This window comes from Micromys minutus, assembly GCF_963924665.1.
Source record: "Micromys minutus genome assembly, chromosome: 17".
Taxonomy (NCBI): domain Eukaryota; kingdom Metazoa; phylum Chordata; class Mammalia; order Rodentia; family Muridae; genus Micromys; species Micromys minutus.
The window spans coordinates 27,221,276-27,242,278 of record NC_137952.1 but is presented as its reverse complement, the minus strand read 5'-3'; the positions used below and the strand labels follow the sequence as shown (position 1 = coordinate 27,242,278).

Here is a 21,003-nt window from a genome sequence, read left to right as displayed (position 1 = left end):
AAATTTGTTTTTACAATTAAAAAAAAAAAGCCAGATAGTGGTGGCATGTGGCAAAGGCAGGCAGATCTCTTGAGTTAGTGGTTTTTCCTTTACTTGACTGACAGCAGGCATTTCTTAGTCCACTGTAGATCTCTGCCCTTGAAATGCTCAGAAAAAAATTCCATAGCAACCTCTGTCTAGCCCCATAATGTCATCCAGCTCTTGTTTTAAGGGTGAAACGTGGGTAGTATTTTTTCTCAAGTGGACTTCTATGTCCCCCTGGAGAATTCAAATCCTCAGCATTTACCAGACTTTTGACAGGTTTTCGTTTCTTCTTACAGTCATTATGTCCCCTAACAGCCAAGAAATGTAAGCTCTGAAAAGTATTTTCCCTGGTAGCCTCCTTGCCACCTTCAACACACACTCTATAGGAGATCTTTAGTTAATAGTCCCTTAGGTCCCTGGCTAGACCCTCAGAAAAGTTGGAGTTGGATGCTTAGGCTCTTATGAAAGCATAGTCCAATAAAACTGTTTGGCTTGAGTTCTGGGGTTCTGCCAGTCAAAAGCAATAATCCCTCCCCAAGAGATTAAAAGAATGACTCATATAATATATTAGCATGTCTTCTAAAAGGGTGGTTAAGAGAATGTAAGGCACAAGGAGAACAAAGGGCCAGAATCCTTCAGTATTTGATATAGTCCAGATGCAAACCACTTTACAATTTAACATTTGCACTAGAAAGAGGAAGATGGTATCTCAAGAACAGTTTGGTTTTATAACATTTTTAGAATGAGAGACCTGCCGGAAATGACGTTCTTTTACCGGTATCTGGAGGTTAGGGATTTCATGGCTTTCCTTTAGAATTACCCAAGCAGTAGCAGCAGCAGCAGTGTGTGCCTGTGCATGTGCTGCTGTGTGGCTGCTTTATGACCTCTCTTATCTGGTCTAGGTTTTCTCTTAGTTCTCTTTAAGACTCTGTAGCAGGAACATCTGTAGGGCACAGGCAGGTTCAGGTCAAACTCCTACCCCTAGTCAGCCTAGTGAAAAAGTTACCTATTACCACCTCATGAGTAAGTCACGTAGGGAAACTGGGGATTTAGGCATATGAACGGTTATGCTTAAAGCTTGTATCTCCAAGGCTGCATCTCCAACACTACAGGAAGGCTAGCGTAGGATGTTTTCTGAATCCCTCATCGTTTATTAATATTAATATGTTTGAATGCATATGTGTGCATGTTACAGCACATATGGGGAGGTCAGACAGCTTTCAGGAGTCTGTTCTCTTCTTCCGCCACACATTCTGGGGATTCACCTTAGATTGTCAGGCTTGCATGACAAAAATTTTTTTTCCACTGAAACACCTCTCACTTTTTTTTTTAATATTAAGAGATGAGTGTTCAGGATAGAAGTTCACATATTCATGAAAAAGTAATTTGTTCCTTACTGTTATTTATACCATAACCAATGTGGAGGATATGGAGGCCATTTAAAGTATATATATATATATACACACACACACATTTTTTTAAATTTAGGATCTCACTAGATAACCCTAACTGGTCTAGAACACAGACAGTATGCTTCTGCATTCTGAGTGCTAGAATTAAATACATGCTACTACACTTAGTTATTTTCACATGTATGTATTGTGAGTATAGGAATGTGTATGTAAGACACCATTAAATACCCTGGAGCTGGACTAATGGATTGTTTTGAGTTGTCCAATACTGGTGCTAGGAACTAAGTTCCAGTCCTAAAAGCAACAAGCAGTCTTGACCACTGAGTTACCTTTCTAGCCCCAATTTAACAATTTCAAATTGTTTTATAGGAAGGAGCTTGTGATTTCCAGAATAAAAGAAAACCAGATAGCCCATACTTTTATCCAAAGGCAGAGGCAAGAGGATCGTGTGGCCATCTGTGATCTGTCCATTGTGAGGGCGTGCCTCAGTGGTAGAGTGCACGCTCAGGGCCTTGGATTTGATCCTTAGCACCACCCTCTGCCAAAATATACTAATTTGGCAAAATAACATAAGGCTTCTTGGAGGTCTTCTTTCCACTTCTTTCTTTACAAGTTGGGCACGTGAGATCCAAGAGAACTGTTGGGTTTTTTTTATTCTTCACTAGAAATTCTGCCTTCTGACTCTGATTTGAACAGTAGAGTTTTAACCTTGTTTTTCCAATTCTTTTATTAGATCATTCAGCTTGACTTTTTGTTTGTGTAGTGTGCTGTGTGCACACGTATGTGCTGGGCTGGGTGAATCATGTGGAGTGCAGAACAGACAACAGAAATCCACTTCTATCAACCTGTACTTTCTCAGAATGAGACAGGGCCTCTTATTGAACGAATGGGAAGCTTTGGGCTAGGCTGGCTGATCACTGAGCTCCTGGGATGTTCCTGTCTATTCCCCAGTGCTAGGATTACAAACATGTACAGCTGTATGGAACTTTGTTTTTTCATGTGGATGCTAGGGATTTGAGTTTATGGCAGAGCAAGTGCTCTTACCCACTGAGCAGCATCTTCCACCCTTGGCAATTTAATTCAGCAACCTTTTCCCTTACAGTATTACACTAACTTTTTTTTTTAAAGTGACTTCTCTTCTTTAAGATTTATTTATTTTATGTATAGTACACTATAGCTCTCTTCAGACACACCAGAAGGGTCAGATTCCATTACAGATGGCTGTGAGCCACCATGTGGTTGCTGGGAATTGAACTCAGGACCTCCGGAAGAGCAGTCAGGGCTCTTACCCACTGAGCCATCTCTCCAGCCCTACACTAACTTCTTAAAGGGGGCTGATCACTGCCTCCATCCTTTGGGCTCTTCTAATCCTTTGTTTCCACTCTAAGCTTCTATGATGCTCTTGTAAGCTGGGCTGTCACTTTATTTACCACTGCTGTTTTGAATCCTGTGCTTGATTTCTGTCATAGTAAACTTGTTTTGTTAAAGTTATTTCTTCTAAGCATTATGAAAACAAATTTTAAAAATTGTTTCACTGCATGCATGCATGCGTACATGTATGTCTAGTCCCTGGGAGGCCAGAAAATTCCCTGGAACTGGAATTACAGGTGATTGTGAGCCACCATGTGGGTGCTGTGAACCAAACACAGGTCTTCTCCAAGACCAGCAAGTGCTCTTTTAATAATGAGCCATCCCTCTATCCCATAGAATATTAAATACCAACAACCATTTGTAGTTTTCTGTTTATTAGGAACACACTGAATGATAAAACCTGGTCTTGTGTGTGGGGAAGAGTCTCAGGATTGGCACCAGTAGATCTGATAGATAATCTGTCAAATATTTTGAAGGGTCAACTAGAGATTTTGGATTAGCCTCCAATGCTTTGTCAAGAGCCTGCAATTTAGCAGCTCCCCACCCCTTCCTTTAAGTCTCATGAAGAAGTTATCTTCTGTTCTTTTCAAGGGTCAATCCACGGCCAGTCATACAGGATGTACTTAGGGACAGATCCATTTGCTTCTAGTCTAGCTAGATTCACTGGACACACTAGATGGAGCCCTTGGGTTTCAGTGGTCAGGAGTGCAAGAATATCAACCCAAATGAGGTGCTAAAAACTGAAATGGAGGCAAATACATTTTTCATCTGGGATGGGTTATCTTGATATGGCTAGTACTGTTATAATTAAATTGATCAGAAGTAGAAAAGAGATACACCCATGTAACTCTATTTTGTTTTTTCCCTTCGTGGGCAGTGGTGGCACTTGGCCAACCGGGCACCTGATATGTGGGAGAGAGCATCTGAACAATTTTTATGACCTGTTCTCCCTGCAGGTGAGCTTGTGGTAAGGGAGGCCACTTTTGAGCATTTGCAGTTCTTTCCCATTTTGAACGAAGTAGGGCAACATTAGGCTTTTCTGACTCTTGGAACAAAATTTTTGCATCAGTATAGAGCAGGCTATTTTAGCAAAATAACATAAGGCTTCTTGGAGGTCTTCTCTCTTTAAAAAAGATGGGCTTCTTTCTACTTGCTTTGTTTCTTGCAGAATTATTTTTGTAATTTAGAAAAATATCACCTGTGTGTATATACCACGCACGTGCTATAGAATGTATGTGGTGGTCAGAGGATAGCAAGCAGGAGTCAGCTCTCTACTTGTACAATGTGGGTTCAGGTCGTCAAAATTGGTGACAATCTGCTGAATTGTCTAGCCAGACCCTCCTATCAAATAAGTGTTACTGTTAAACTTTGTGAAAATTTAAGGTCTTGTTTACAGACATTTTTTTCTTCTGAATTTAAGGCATACAGAGACCAAGAGACATTAACAAACATTAAAAAGTCATCTTTCTCTCTTTTTTTTTTTTTTACATTTTCCTAGTCTTTAATTTTAAGTAGTTTAGTTCCTAAGGATACAACTTGGACCCAATTGGAGTTGCTTGAGACACAGTACAGACAAAACAGATAATATTAAACCAACAAGTGATTCTTGCTGAAAACAAAAGGGTGAAGTCCAACAATTCCTTTTACGTCTTGGAAACGGGTGGATTAAGTACAGAAGGTGGTATGATGGCACACACTGTAATCTTAGCACTCGGGAGGCTGAGGCAGGAGGCTTTCCCCCGAACTTTATGCTAGCCAGGGCTAGAGACTGGGTCTACAAACAAACGCAGAATAAAACACAACCAAACAACTCCGCCCCGCCTCTCCCCCGCCCCAGTCCTGTGGTTGCTCAAGCGTGGGCAGGGCGACTCACCCCACTGGGGAAAAGGAAAGTGCATGGAAGGTGAAATCTTGCGCCGAAGGTGGACAGCGTCGTCAGGAAGACGACTAGGAGACATCTCCAAGTTGGCGTGTACAAGGACTCGCCCCTGCCCAAGCTGGGTTTCAGAATAGGCCCACTACCTGGAGAAAACTTCCAAAGAGAACGCCTAGCAGCCCCTCCCACCGGCATGAACAAAATTATTCCCAGGATCTTGGGCGGTTTCCATTGACGTTACTTCCGGAAAAGTAACCTTTCTTAGGCGGTTGCAGGGCCGCTGAGCTCTCGCGACATTTCCTCCCGCGAGATCTGCTTGCTCACTCCAGCGATGACATCCTCTTCCTCCTCCCCGTCGCCTTTCGGCAATCTTCGCCAGTCTCAGCCCCGACCAATCTGCACTCAGATAGTATAGATGAGGGTCTCCCCCAGAACCCCGGTCCGCGCGGGGCGTCAGGCGGCAGCGGTGGGGTACAAGCTGCACGAGGCTGACCGTAGCAGCACTGTCGGTGGACACCGGCTAGCGACTAGCAGTGAGCGTGGGCGGGGCGGGGGTAAGCCAGCCGAGTACCTGCTCGATTGTTCTGGCCTGGCTATGGCGCCTCTCCTCCCCCCCGCCATGGCTCCCCGTGTCCCTGCTCCGCTCCTCTCAGTGAGTGAAAGTGGCCGCCGCCGCCGCCGGCCCAGCGCCCGCAGCCGCCTCAGCGCCGCCGCCATCTTGGGGTCCCAGGAGCCGCCGAGGGAGCGAGCTAGGAGCGTTCCCGTCCAACGCAGTCACCGTCCCTCGGCCTCAGAGAGCGAACCGCGGCTACACAGTCGGCGGGGCGACCCCCCCCTCCGGACCCCGCCCGCACCCCGCCCCCCCTCCGCCGCCGCCGCGGCGGCGGGGCCCCTCGGCCCGAGGTGAGGTTGAGTAGACGTGGGCGGGTGGACCGAGGGGGTGTAGTGTAGGCCCCTATGCGCCCCTCTCTGCGGGCGACGACTGGGCCGCTTCTTAAAGGGGCCGTCGCCCCCGGCCCTTGGATTTGTTGGGGTTAGTAGAGAGGATGGGTGTGGACACTCCCCATAGGGTTGGGACCTCAGAGACCTGGGCCTCGGCTTTTCTGTCGTACCTCTGGAGCTCTGGGGTTATGGGTGACCTCAGTTACCCGAGGAAACCCGTGGAGCACCCACACGTGGGGAGTGTTAGACCAGGTGCACGTGGGACCCGGTGGGGCGGTGTCGGTCTAACACGTGTGTGGGTTTGGAAGTGGGGAGGGGCAGGGCGGAGGCTTGTTGGGTTGGACTAGGAACCGGGTGAGGGTTCTACCTGTCAATTTAAACGACTGAGATCTATGGACTCGATAGAGTATCAGTTTATGGGGAGCGAGCCACACGATACGGGTGAATGATGCAAGTTGCTAGTTGGTGTTAGATGGGGACAGACTGACACGTGCACAGACTTAGAAATGTGTCTGTGACACCCCTTCAAGTGCATCTAAGCAAGTGTCATCTTACTTTGATATTATCTTCTTGAGCCTGCTGATGAAAAGTACTACTTCCGTAATCACGGAGGATGGAAGCCCCCTACAGTTTAGAAGTTGGATATTGCCGAAGAAGGCATTTAACTATTTTAGTTAAGAATCAACTGTTCTCTGGACTCTTTGGTTTACACTCTTGTACTTCTTAAGAATCGGAAAGGAATTTGGAGGTTGAATTCCTTAAAACCTCGCTGGTGGTGAGCTTAGTTTTCCCAGTTAGTGATACGTTATTTACATTCCTCATTTTCACTGTGGCTTATTGATGCTTCCTTCCGGTCCTTGTCTCCCCCGCCCCCCTTCTTTTTCCTGTTTGTTTTTTGTTTTTGGCCTGGTTGGCCAGGGACTTGATATCCTCCTGCCTCAGCCTTCATGGTGTTAAGAATTTGTGTGCACTTCCATCCCCAGCTTTTTCCTTGAGGGAGTAACACCTTTATCAGATAAGATTGCAGCTCAGGTGAATCAGGCACAATTCAGAAAATGTCATTATATGTAGAGTTGAACAACGATCACCACCATTTAATAGTGACTTTAAAAGAAGGTCTAGAAGCTTCTTAAATATCACTCTTTTTCCTCTTTTCCACAGCACTTGGTAGCAATTTATTTTAGATTTTTTTTTTTTTTTTAACGAGACAGGGTCTTATGATGTAGCTCTAGCTGTCCTGCAACTCACTATATAGACCAGGCTGCCCTAAGCTGCCCAAGCTTCCTGGGAGCTGGGGTTAAGGTGTGCAACACTATGCCCAGCAGATGTGATATGCTTGACAATTTCCATCTTACATAGAGGGATGTTAAAATATGTACCCACATTTTACTAGGTGCTTTCATGGAATATGTTCGAGGTTCATATGTGGTGTAGCATGTAAACTTTGCTGCTTTTCTTCTAGTGCTGTTACTTTTTAAAAAGGATTTATTCTATGTATGTGTATATGAGCCTGAGTGTATGATGTATCCATGTGTATGCAGGAGCCTGTGCAGGCCAGTTAGAAGAAAGCATCAGGTAGGTCCCTTGGGACTGGAGTTACAGGTGGTTGTGAGCCACCTTGTGGGTTTGGAAGCAAACCTTGGTCTTATGTGAGAGCAGTAAGCACTCTTAATGCTACAATGTCTCAGATCTCGGTTCTGGGGTTTTGTGAGTCAGGGTCTCACTAGATAGCCCAGGGTAGATTTGAACTCATAATCCTATTGCCTCTGCATCCTAATAAAGGTATTGGGCTATCTGTTTTTCTTTTATGCTGGAAATTCACAATCATCCTCTTATAAAACAATTTGATATTGCTAGTTTGGTATTTCTTGGCATTGGCTTCTGCATCTTTGTATTTAACCAAGTTTGAGTTAAAACTTTCAAAATATTTCAAAAAGCAGAACTTGAATTTGCTTTGGACCCATCACTCTGATGAACAGGCCAATGACGTTGTGTGTAGGCATACTTTGTTGAGGGCTACCTCACCAGCTCATGAATCCTATTCTCCCTCCCACTTGTCTGAGAGCACTGTTCATTTTGCATCTGACTCTTCTGTGCTCTGTCCTTAGGTCTGTGGTGGTTATGATTGTTCTGAACAGGAACAATTTTTCCCTCGTCCTATTCCCTAAACAACTATTCACACATGCTTATCTGTCACATTTAAACATAACTAACAGTGACTTGAAGCATGCAGGTACATGTGTTATGTTAAACAGTGCATCATTTGGCATCTCTGAGTTTTGGTGTGGGAGAGCAGCCCTGGAACCACCCTCCAGGGTACTGAATAATCACTCTGTACTCATGAGTTACATTTTGGAATTACATATAGGACCATGTCTTTGCAACATAGCCCAAGAGTGTAGTGGTTTTATACCTTATATATTCATTTAAGCCCATTGTATAATGTTTACATGACAACAAATATCTCAAGGTCATAGTTCTCAGAGTATATATTTAACAGTACATGTATATGTGTGCCTAGTAAAATCTGCATATCTTTTTTGAATGGGAGAGGGATAGGACAGGGTCATGTAATGTATCCCAAGGTGGCTTGGAAGTTACTGTGTGAACCATGGCATCCTTAGATTTTCTACAGCCCCAGCTGTGACCTACCTTGCCTGATATCTGTCTACATTCTAAAATGCATTTTGTTTTTAAGGGATTAAATGTCATTGTTTTAGTTCATTGTGCTATTTCCTCTGTATCAGTGGTTCTCAGACTTGCTAGTGCTTCAACCCGTTAATATGCTTCTTTATGTTGAAGTGACCCCCAATTATAAAAGTTCATTGCTACTTCATGACTGTAGTTTTGCTACTGTTATGAATTGTAATTTAAATATCTGCGTTTTCTGATGGTTTTAGGCAACCCTTATAAAAGGGTCTTTTGTCCCAAAGGGGTCCAACCCACAGGGTGAGAACTATTGCTCTTAAATCTTGAGAAGAATTCAAACCAAGTTCAAAAAGAAAAAGATACACAGACACACACACACACACAGACACACACACACGCACATGCACGCATAGTTACTTTTATTTAGTATGTGTATTTATGTGTACATGCCATATCACACGTGGAAGTCAAAGGACAATTAGCACAACTTTGGGAGTCATTTTTTTACACTACCATATGGGTTCCTGAGGTCAAACTCAGGTCATCCCGTTTGGAAGTGAGTATCTTTGCTCCCTTAACCATCTTGCCAGTTCTCAAACCAGTTTTGAACATCGTTTTTTTGTTTTTGTTTTTATAGGGAATGTGACTAGAAAAACATTCTCTAACTAGACTGGGGTGTGCCAGAGTGGTAGAGTACATGCTCAGGGCCTTGGGTTTGATCCCTAGCGCCATGCTCTTCCAAAATAATAGTAATAACAACAACTACAACAACCCCCAAAACAATGGTGGTGCGTGTCTATAATTTGGATACATAGGAGCCCCCAGCCAAGAGAATGGAAAGTTGTTTTTGTTTTTTGTTTTGGTTTGGTTTTTTGAGACAGGGTTTCTCCACTTACCATGGCTGTTCTGGAACCCTCTCTGTTGACCAGGCTAGCTTCAAGCTCAGAAATTTGCCTACTGGGATTAAAGGCAAGTGCCACCACTGGCCAGCATTTAAATTTTTTGCTTATTTTGTTTCTCAAGACAGGGTTTCTCTGTGTAGCCTTCACTGCTTTGAAACTTGCTCTGTAGATTAGGCAGGCCTCAGACTCTGCCTCCCAAGTGCTGGGATTGTGGGCTGTGACTTTTTTAAATAATTATTTATCCTTATATTAGGTGCATTGGTATTTTGTCTGCATATATATCTGTATAAGGGTCATATTGCTGCAACTGGAGTTATAGACAATTGTGTGTTGCCTTGTGGGTGCTAGGAATTAAACTCAGGTCCTCTGGAAGAACAGCCCCCTTAATCACTGATCCATCTCTCCAGCCCCAGAATCAAAAGTTCAAAGCTTGAAGTCAGTCTGGGCTATGTAGCAAGTTCTGTAAGCACTTCTACCCACTGAGCCACTTGGTATCCGGAAGACAATATTCATCAATTCATTTATTGTAGTTTTTCGAGACAAGGTTTCACTGTCTACCCCTGTCTGTCCTAGAACTCATTTTGTATACCAGGCTGGCCTTGAACACACAGAGATCCACCTGCCTCTGCCTCTCAAGTGCTGGGATAAAGGCTAAAGACAGTTTTTAACAAGTTGACTATTAAACCTCAGAATTTTGGTATGATAGGTGCTAGCATTTTTGCAGCACTATTAAGAACCTATTAAGAACCAGTTAGGACTAGGGATGTAGCTTGAAAAGGTGCTTGCCTGTTATGCACAAAACCCTGAGTTTGATCCCCAGCAATGGGCATGGTACCATTTCATCTAAGGATCCAAAGTTTGAAGCTAGCTTGGGTTACTGCAGACCATGTCTTTAGGTAAACTTAAGTAAATGAGCTGAATGGTCATGTGTATTGTCTATAATACCACCACTCAGATCTCTTTGAGTTTGAGGCCAGCCTGGTCTATAGAGTGAGTTCCAGGATAGTCAGGGCTTTGAAAAGAAACTCTGTCTTGAAAAAAAAATTCATAAATGAGTAAATATATTTAGTAATATGTTTAAATATTATATAGATTTGTATAAATTTATTTAATAAGTAAATAATAAATAGGCTAGTTAGCAAGGTAAATACCTTATCTTTTGAATTTTCACTACATTTGGTTGGTATTTATCCCTGTTTTTACAGATGACAAAATAATATTCAGTAAAATCAGATGGCCAGTAATTGACAGTGTTCCCTTTTTGAATTTCCTAGAAATATCCTAAAGAACATTTTTGTTTGAGGTAAGATTTCTTGTACCCCAGGCTGTCAGCGAAGGCTAACTCGAATTCTTGGTTTTATGCCACTATCTCCAAAGAGCTAGGATTACAGATATATGCCACCTGTACGGTGATGGGGTTAAAACCCAGGGCCTAATACTTAAAGGGTGAACAGTCTACCAACTGAACTATATTGCCAAACCCAAAACCAGTACCGTCATAACTGTACTTCCAGGTTTTCCCCTAAATGGTCATTGCTCTTTTTCTATAAGAATTCAGGGTCATCTTTTTGTGAACATAGTCTAATAATCAAAAATCCTAATTTTGTTATAGAAACCACTGGTGCTTCTCTAATGACACCTTAGATACTGTTCCAGGACTCTAGCTTCTCCTCTTTTCCCTTGTCTCTCATGTCACTGATCTGACAGTACTAGGGATTCAACCTCTGTGCTACATATGGGAGGCAAGTGCTCTAATCACTAAGATACAGTTTGAGTTCTAGGGCAAGGGTTTTTAAGGTTCTGAATTTGGGTGGAAACAATTTACATCTTACATGTAAATGAATAAGCATTTTCTTCAATTTTTTTTTTTTTTAATTTGTTTTAAGTGCTTACATTGTAGCTACCTTTGGACACACCAGGAGAGGGCATTGGATCCCATTACAGATGTTTGAGAGCCACCATGTGGTTGCTGAGAATTGAACTCAGAACCCCTGGAAGAGCATGTCTCCAGCCCCATTTTCTTCAATTTTTAATATAGGCAGGACACTGCAGAGCTAATTGGCTGTGTTACCTCTACTTGTTATTAAACTCAGTAATAAAAAAGTAATAAAACTCAGTAACAATTTTTAAGTATATGTTATATTTTATACATTTAGACATCATATTCTGAGCCAGATGTGGTAGTGTAAGCCTTTGGTCCCAGCACCTGAAAGACAGAGGCAGGCAGATTTCTGAATTTGAGGCCAACCTGGTCTACACAGTGAATTCCAGCACAGCTGCAGGTACACAGAGAAACTCTGCCTTGAAAAATCAAAACAAACAAAAAACATATCCTATGTTCAGTTATATAGTGCCTACCTAGTGTGCAATGCACAAGGAACTGAATTTGATCCCCAGCACTTAGAACTGAGTTATTCTGAGAAGTGGTTAACATAGCAGGTTTATTAGATTACACATAAACACATAAATGCTCTAGAACCCATCCACAGACCCCCAGTTATTGTTAGTTATGATGTATATAAAAGCATGCCATACAATTTGCTCTTTTTCTTCTAGTCTTAAAAATATGGATCACATTCAATGTTTTTTATACCAGACAAGATTTTTCATGGTTAATTTTTCCCCCCCAAGAAAATTTGTATGATGATGAGCAGCTGAATCTTGAGTTTATGCGGCTGAATTTCTAACCTGATGGGTGTTACCTAAAGCATCACATTGAATGGCTTCCCCTTAACATGTTGGTTAGCGTATCTGCCTGGAATGTTGGGCACTGGTATTCAGTTCCCCAATTGAGGTTGTATGGTTTTGCAGGGTGTTGTGGTGTACACCTACAACCTTAAATTGGAGGTAGAAGCAGGAGGATCACTGTAATTTTTAAGCCAGTTTAATCTAACAAGTTCCATGTTAGCCAAAGGATACACTCTGACTCAAAAAACAGCCACCACCCTCAAAACAAACTAAAAAGCAGTGAAAATCTTACTGAAAATTTAGGTTTGTTTACAAAATACATTTCTGTAAACTGGCTGTGGTGGCACACAGCTATAATCCCAGCTCTGGCAGGCAGAGGCAGGAGAACCAGGAACTCAAGGTCATCTACTGAGAGCCAGTAATAGTTTAGAGAGAACCTGGTAGAATAGTGTTTAGGGTCTGGTGATATATCAAGTCTTGGTTTTGACCCAAATTAACACAAAAAGGGTGTGGTGGCACACACCCTTAATCCCAGCATTTAGGAGATTGCAGCAGGTGGATCAAAGTTGAAAGTTACTGTGAGTTCAGTGCCAGGTTGCCCAAATGAAAAGACTTGGATTTAATAGCTGGGTGTGGCAGTGAGTGCCTGTAGTTTCCAGCTCCTGGGAAGTTGAAGCTGGAAGATTGCTTGGAGTTGATTGATTGGAGTTTGATTGAAGACTGGTTGGAGTTGGAGGCCAGCTTGGATTAGAAGTGAGTTGAAGGCCAGGCAAGGATGCCCAGTGAAACTATTTTAAGACCCATTGTTTGGGGCTGGTGAGCTGGCTCTGAGATAGAGAGCCCTTGCTATACTAGTAGAGGTCCCAGGTTCAGATCTCTGCATCTACGGCAGCTCACAGCTGTCCTTTACTCTGGTTCCAGGGCATCTCCACAGACATTAGGCACTCACACATAAGATTCGACAAAATAAAACAACCCCAGAAAACTGTAGTATTAATCCCAGCACTTGGGTAGTAGAGGAGGCTACTCAGCTTAAGGTTGCCATGTTAGCTGCATGTTTTCATTTTGAGGGCATGCTTGCTGAGACCTTTTAAATAAAGGTAATTAAGAGTCAGCTTGGGTGTTGGAGAGATGGCTCAGTGGTTAAGAGCACTGGCTCCTCTTCTAGAGGACCCAGGTTCAATGTCTAGCCACCACATGGCAGCTCACAACTGTATATAACTCCCAAGATTTGACACCCTCACCCAGATATGCATGCAGGCAAAACACCAACGAAATGCTGCTGTCATCCTGTGAAAGAACAAGTGATGGACTCAGCAGTTGAAGACTCAAATCCCAGCATCCACATGACAGCTCACAACTGTAACTCCTGTTGTAGGGGATCCAACACCCTCATACAGACATACATGCAGGCAGAACATCAGTGTGTATAAACAAGTAAAGTACTCCAGTTTTGCATGTGGTAGCTTTTCTTCTCCGAAGTTTGCTGAATAGAATAAAATGTGGAAACAGAAAAATAAAAAGTAGACTTCTGTAGGATTAAACAATATACCAGTGGTGGCCACTTTAACCTCACAAACGTTGTTCAGATATGTTGTCAGAAAGGCTGATGGAAAGTCATTCCAAAGGATATGAAAAGCATAGTTTGGCTGAACCAGATTGCACAAAGGTCAGTGCGTGCTGTTGGTTCTGTCAGCGTGATTTAGATCCCCAGACCTGCCGTGAAAGGAGAGAACCAACTCCCAAAAGTTGTGCTGTCTTCCACATGCAGGCATGTGCATACACAGTAAAGTTTAAGGACAAAAATTAAAATTGTAAAATGAATTTAGGTCTAGAAGTGCAGCTCAGTTGCCCTTGGTTAATCTGTAGTACTGACATGCACACACACTCAAAATTAAAACCTTTTTAAAAATCTTTTTTAGGACAGGGTTTCTGTGTAGCCCTGGCTGTCCTAGAACTTGTTTTGTAGACCAGGCTGGCCTTAAACTTGGAGATTGTCTGCCTCTGGCTCCTGAGTGCTAGGATTAGAGCCATGAGCCACCACCACCAGGTTAAGGTGTGTCTTTGACAAGGCACCTTTCCTATCTGGGCATCTGAAATGTAGACTGGAAAACTGTACCAACACTAGTTCTACCACTGCCTGGTTCCTGTCATTTTTTTAGATACGGGCTCTTGTAAACTAGCCTGGCCTTAAATTTTAGATACTCTCATTTTTCTAGTGCAGTGATTACAGGTATGAGCCACTATTCCTGGTTTTACTCTTTTATGTTTTCCTGTGATTATATTTCAAGCAACAACAAAACCCAAACAGATTGAGCATAAAGGGAGTTTCTAGAAAATGATGAAGGCAATGGTAGGATTTTCAGACAAAGATGAAATATGACTCCTATGGTATGATAGAATATTTAGCTACAATGTGTCCAGCTTTGAATTCTATCTTCAGACTGAAATAGGATATTAATTGTAAATTTGGTAAAAACTAACAAATCTTGGAGAATTAAAATTGCTTGAAAGACAAACGCTGATGGGCTTCGGTGATAGCTGAGACTGGGGAGGTGTTGCATTGGGTAAAGGTTTTGATCATCTCTGCACCCCCATGGTGGAAGGAGAAAACCAACAGAGTTACCCCCGGCCTTCACACTCATGCTATGAGCATATGAGCATGTTTACACACACACACTCTTAACAGTATAGTTGTTATAAAATAAAGAGTGGATACTTATTTGTGTACTAGAGCAGAAGGTAGTTTAGGTTTAAGAATAGGCCTGATACAATTTAGGGATTATAAAATCACAGATATGTGATCCAACCTTAGTTCAGATCTGGCTAATAAACTATGACATTTTGTTTTTAATGGTTTATGAACATGTATTCAATTTACCCAGCATTTACTGTCTGCTTGTGAGTACCTTTTGGCTCTTCGCAACAGCAGTTTTTTGAGCACTGCTGTACTCAAGGGACATTGATAATCTGTGGCTGTTAGTCTAGTTATATACCTAGGCTTCTAGAGGTTGGGGTGACAAGCAAACTGCTGTGTCCAGTAAATATGTGTAAAATAAAGTAAAAAAAAATCACTTTATGAAGTCTTAGGTTCCCAGGAAGGAATATAGACTGATGAGACCCTAATTGTATTATAAATATATGAAAGTATCTTAGTAAAAGAAGGATGGAAAGATGCCTCAGTGGGCAAATTACTTGCTGTGTGGTCATGAGGACCCAAGTTTGGACCTCTATCACTTAAATTTAAAAGTTAAAAAAAAGAAGGGTCTAGATGCATACTCTTGAGTCCCAGTGCTGGAAGTGGGGCAACCTAATTCTAGAGACTTGCTGGTCCACTATTGTAGAAAATATTTAATCAGGGGTTTCTACCCTGCCTTAAATCCTTTAGTTTCCATTCCAGATAAAAGACACAGAGCCTTTATACTTTCAAGCCTTTAAAAGCTCTTGAGCTGGGCAGATATCTACCCTCTAAGCCATTAGTGTTTACTTCCCCATCAATAACCCCGAGTTACAATTTTCCACGTTCCAGCCTTCAGGATCATGTTTTTTTTTTTTTTTTTCTCTTCCTCTAGTCTCTTGCCTCAGACCTCCTCACCCAGCCTAGGAACCAAAACTCCATTTCTCTCTCTTCTGCCCAGCTGTAGGCATCTTTAGTCACCCATCTGGGATGGCTTGGTGGGGACAGGGTTACTTAACACCTCTTCCATCTCTTCAGCTTTGAGTAGCACTGTCAGCGTGGGCCAGTATTTAGCATTATAATGCATTGCAGTCGGACCAAATCTCAAAACAGTTTTAAACTGAGGAACAAAGTTTGCACAACAATGGCTTATAATTGTGAAAATCCACCCCTGGGCCTAGCTAGCCCTTGGGGTACAGAAATCAGCATTACTATACATAGCACAGACCAGACCCTCCTCAACACACTTAGCTACTAAATTGGCACATTCTAAGTTCTATGATAGACCATTGAAATGGCTGGGTAGATAGAAACTCTTGCCAAACTCTTTGACCCCTAAACGTGTAAAGCACTGATCTCCACATACCTATGCTACACACACTCACATTATATACAAACTTAGACATACAACAGAATAAAGATGGAGGGATATAGAGGAAAGACACACTGCCTCTGCACATGGGTACATACAAACTTTTAACCTTGAATAGGAATGAAATCTGAGAGAAATGATTATATATAAACCAGATACTTATAAACATGTTTTGCTATACCCTGGTTTGTTTTTGTTTGTGCACATATACATGCCACAGTATGTATGTGTGGAGGCATTGGAGGACAACTTCAGGAGTTGGTTCTCCTTCCACTTTGGATCCTTACATTGAACTAAAACTGTAAGATTCATATGCCTTTATCCACGGAGCCACCTTGCTGGCTTCCAGGCACTCATAATTGATAAGGTTGTATTTCATAGGACTGCAGGTTTCATGTATACTACAGTAGGACAATTAACGAAATGAGTGATTGGACATAGGCTGTTCACTGTTGAAATGGAGATTTTTTTCCCCCAAGAAAAAATGGGGAATGGTTTTTCTGTGTAGCTTTGGATATCCTGGAACTCGGTCTGTAGGTCAACCTACCTTGAACTCAGATCCATTTACCCCAGCCTCCCAAGTGCTGGGATTAAGGGTGTGGTGTCATGCCCAGCTTTGCAGTGGGAATATATAGGCAAGCAAGGAAAGGAGATTAGTTATAAACCTATCTAGCTTAATATGTAGATAGAGTACTATACTTAAGATACGTTGAGATACATGCCCTGTTTAATATAGACACACATAACATATCCATGCTGTATTAGTTAAGAAAGTTACATAATGATATCATGTAGTATACCTAGTGCCTAGATCTTTTGTTTTGTTTTGTTTTGTTTTTTAAATTTTAAAATTTATTTATGTATGAGTGTTCAATTTGCATGCATGCCTGCATAACAGAAGAGGGCATCTGATCCCTTTATAGATGGTTGTGATCCACCAGAGAGTTGCTGGGAATTGAACTCAAGACCTTTGGAAGAATAACCAGTACTCTTAGCTCCTGAACCATCTCTCCAGCTCTTTCTTTGATTTTTCAAGATAGGGTTTCTTTGTGTGGTCCTGGCTGTTCTGGAACTCTATAGACCGGGCTTGCCTATAACTATAGCTCAAAGAGATCCAACTACCTCTGACTCCCAAGTGCTGGGGTTAAAGTTGTACACTATTACTACCCAGCTAGTGTCTAGATGTTTTATCTTCAATAAAAAGGAAAGGAGCTGTGTTGTGGTTCTAAGAAAAATGTAAGAATGGCCCCCATAGCTTCTCATATTTTAATGTTTGGTTTCCAGTTGGGGGACTGCAGAAAGGGTTAAGAGGTGTGACCTTGTTTCTGGAGGATGTGTATCCCGGTTGGAGGTTTGAAGTCTCAAAACCCTCACTAGACCCAGTTCAGTCTCTTTCTGTTTTTGCCGTGGATCAGGATACAGGCTCTCAGATTTGGTTTAGCATTATGTCTGCCTGTTTTCCTCTGTGCTCCTTGCCATGATCATGGACTAACCCTCTGCAGTTGTAAGCAAGCCACCATTTAAATGTTTTTCTTTATACTTTGCCTTGGTCATTTGGGGTTGTTTGTTTGCAATAGAACAGTAATTAAAGCTGCTTGGAGAAATGACCAATTATAGAATTGATGCAGGAAAGATATATATGAATGAATGATAAAGAATAGATACCCATAGATAAGGAGTAGTAGCTGTTGACAAAAACAGTTGTTCCAGCTTTGATATTTGGAACACTTACCATTGGTGTGCTCTTTTGATGTACCTGTTGATTTGGATTTGTTGCTGCTGCCCTGTTTTTGTTTGGCTAGTTTGGTTTTTCTTTTTCTTTAGTCTTTTATGTATGTGAGCACACTGTAGCTGTCTTCAGACACACCAAAACATTACAGATGGTTGTGAGCCACCATGTGGTTGCTGGAAATTGAACTCAGGACCTCTGGAAGAGCAGTCAGTGCTCTTAAACATTGAGCCATCTCCCCAGCCCTGATCTATCTCTCTCTCTCTCTCTCTCTCTCTCTCTCTCTCTCTCTCTCTCTCTCTCTCTCTCTCTCTCTCTCTCTTTCTAAGATAAGAGTTTCTCTGTGTAACAGCCATGTCCTGTAACTTGCTCTGCAGACCAGGCTGGCTTTAAAATCAGAGATCTACCTGCCTCTAGAAGTGCTGGGATTAAAGGTGTGTGCCATTATGTCTAGCTTTATTTTTTGTTTTTTTTTTTAAATAGTGATATTCTTTAAATTCTTTTTTAAAACTTTATTTTATGTATATGATGTTTTGTCTACATGTATATTTGCTCACCAGAAGAGGGCATCAGATCTCATTATAAATGGTTGTGAGCCACCATGTGGTTGCTGGGAGATTTACTCAAGACCTCTGGAAAAGCAGCCAGTGCTTAACCACGGAGCCATCTCTCCAGACCCCAAGTTTTTATGAATTAATATTTATTTATTTGTGTCTGTGTGTAAGCATGTGTTGTGTATGTGTGTCTAGTGTGTGCACCCACTTCATAGCATGGCTATGGAGGACAGAAGACAACTTGTGGGAATCAGTTCTCTTCCACCATGTATATCCTTGGGATTGAACTCAGGTCATCAGCCTTGCAGGTACACAATTGTACCTGCTGAGCCGTCTGACTAGCCCTGTTTTTGTTTGGTGGTGTTTTTTGTAATACGTTCCTATATATACCTAGGCTGGTCTTGAACTCACTGTGTTGCTGAGTATAACCTTGGACTTTTGATCCTTCTTGTTCTACTTTTCTGGTTCTGGGATTACAGGCTTATGGTACCATACTTGGTTTGTGTGGTACTGAGAATTGAAAAAGATTGGTACACACAAGACAATCACTGTTCCACCTGAGCTACATCTCTAGCTGAGATGATGCTGTTTTTAGTGCTTTTCCTTTTAGGCATGCCTAATGTTCAAGATTGTTTTGAAGATTAATCCACATTCAGAAATACTTGGAAAAGTTAGACCATTACAGACTTTTTTTTCTGTATATATTTTTCCTAATATAGTACAAATATTTGTGTAGCATTTGCAGTGTATTAGATAAAAGAAACTCAGAGATTCACAGTAAATAGGATATATGAAGGTTATAAGCAGATTATGTGCACATCTGTGGGTATGGGTTTTTCGGGGATTCTAAAATCAGTATCTTCTGTACACTTAGGAACGACTGTATATTTCATTTGAGAAATAGTATGCAGGTTTCATTAAGGAAGAAAAAATAGGATTAAGAAAATATATAATCAGAATATACTTACAGAGTGACAGTAGGACAGCCTTTCTTAGCTAGGAGTTCTACACTTTTAAAATGTAGGCATTACTTTTTATCTTAGGAACACTGTGCTTTGAATGAGCTGGAGTCTTATGGCTTGTTAAATTGCTAGACTGTTTCCATATTACAGTGAACTCTTAGGACAGGGTTCTCAACCCTTGAGGGAAGTTAGGAAGACTTTCACAGGGGTTGCCTAAGATCATCAGAAAACATAGATATTATTACATTATGATTTGTAATTGTATGGTTGTAGCAAAATTACAGCTATGAGGTAGCACTGAAAATAATTCTATGATTGGGGTCACCACACCAGGAGGAATGTATTGCAGGGTTGCAGCTTTAGGAAGTTGAGAACCACTGCCTTAGGCTGAGCAGAATGTTCCTCACCTTCCTGCTTGAATACTCTGCCAACTTACCTCTTTGAAGGCAAGCCAGTTTCTCTCCTTGTATTTATTGTATTTACCAGGATAAAGTGACCAAGTAATTTAGCGTTCAAACCTGGATGTGAAGGGAGAAGGCATAAAATATCCTAGTGGAGACTGATCAGCCTAATGATGGCACTTCCTGGTTTTGCTATTCGTAACAGAGGCTGGTGGTAAAGAATTGGGACTCTTTTTTAAGTTTCTGGTACTGGCTCTCCATCCTAGGGTCTCTCACAGGCTAGAAAGGTTCTGTAACTCTGAATTAGTAGTAGACCTATAATATAAAACTTCTTACTATAAATTATTTTTCTAAGTGTGTGCATGTGTGCAAGAGCACATAAGTAGACACGAACATCAAGCTATTATGAAGAGCTGACATACAGTCATATAACCAGGATTACAGAGACTCTGAGTGGGCCAGTCAGTGGGGAATTGCTTTGTCAATGTAGTAATAGTTTTTTCATTCTTAGAAATGGCAGTGTGAGTCAATACAAACTTTAATGTACTTTTCACTTAAAGATTGGAATGAGTTTAATAGAATTTTAAAAGAAGGTATTCCTCCTGAGAGTCTTTCTCCTCTGGGGAAGTTTATACTTTTTCTTAACCTATGATCCCTCTGCTTTAAAAACAAAATAAAAAAACTTTAATTCCAGTTTTGAGGAGAGATTTTGTAGAATACTCTGATGATGTTTTATATATATATTCAAATTCTTCTGGTAACTAGGATACTTGAAACATGCATGAATATAAACATAAAATGAAGGTGGTGTTGAAAGCAAGCACTGTCCTCTGTACAGTGCACACAGTCACACAGTCAGCACTTCACTTTGATAATTCATTCATCTCTTAAGGAATGGAGGAGAAATAGGAAGTGAGTATAAAGTCTCAGGGTTGTTTGAGAAAGTGCTTCATAAATTGTGTTGTAGTTGATGCTAGTGTTTCCATTCTTTGCTCTTGTACTAGAAGGCAGTTTCTCAGTGTCTTGTGTTAGAGAGAGAGCCTACCTGATTCCTGTTTGTACTGAAAACAAGCATGCAAGAGAAGGGGAAGAGGAATAATCTTGATTTTTTTTTTTTTTTTTTTTTTTTTGACATCTTTATTCTGCAGCTGTGCAGTTGGAGGTCCTCGTGCATGAAGACAGATTTGTTCTATGGCCTCGGAGTTGGGTGCCGGGGACGATGGCAGCTGCACTGAGCTGGCAAAGCCCCTATATCTTCAGTACCTGGAGAGGGCCTTGCGGTTGGACCATTTTCTGCGACAAACATCAGCCATCTTCAACAGGAATATTTCTAGGTGTGTTATTTTAACTCTGACAATGTTTTATTACATTTCTGAATCCTGTTTTTATGATTTAAGGTTAAACTTTGTATGGTTTTTGGTTTTTACTTTTAGAATTCTTTTTT

The 21,003-nt window shown here is 41.5% G+C and overlaps 1 protein-coding gene across 2 annotated transcripts in view; it reads left to right on the top strand.

Moving 5' to 3' along the window:
* Positions 1-4,418: 4,418 nt before the first annotated feature.
* The window catches only part of INO80 (INO80 complex ATPase subunit), an 84,496-nt gene continuing 67,911 nt past the window's right edge, over positions 4,419-21,003 (top strand). For both annotated transcript variants that reach the window (XM_080931619.1, XM_080931618.1), the window contains exons 1-2: positions 4,419-5,586; positions 20,708-20,893. In XM_080931619.1, the coding sequence (XP_080787745.1) occupies positions 20,751-20,893 (143 nt within the window). In that variant the 5' untranslated portion in view covers positions 4,419-5,586; positions 20,708-20,750. The remainder of the gene's footprint in view (positions 5,587-20,707; positions 20,894-21,003) is intronic.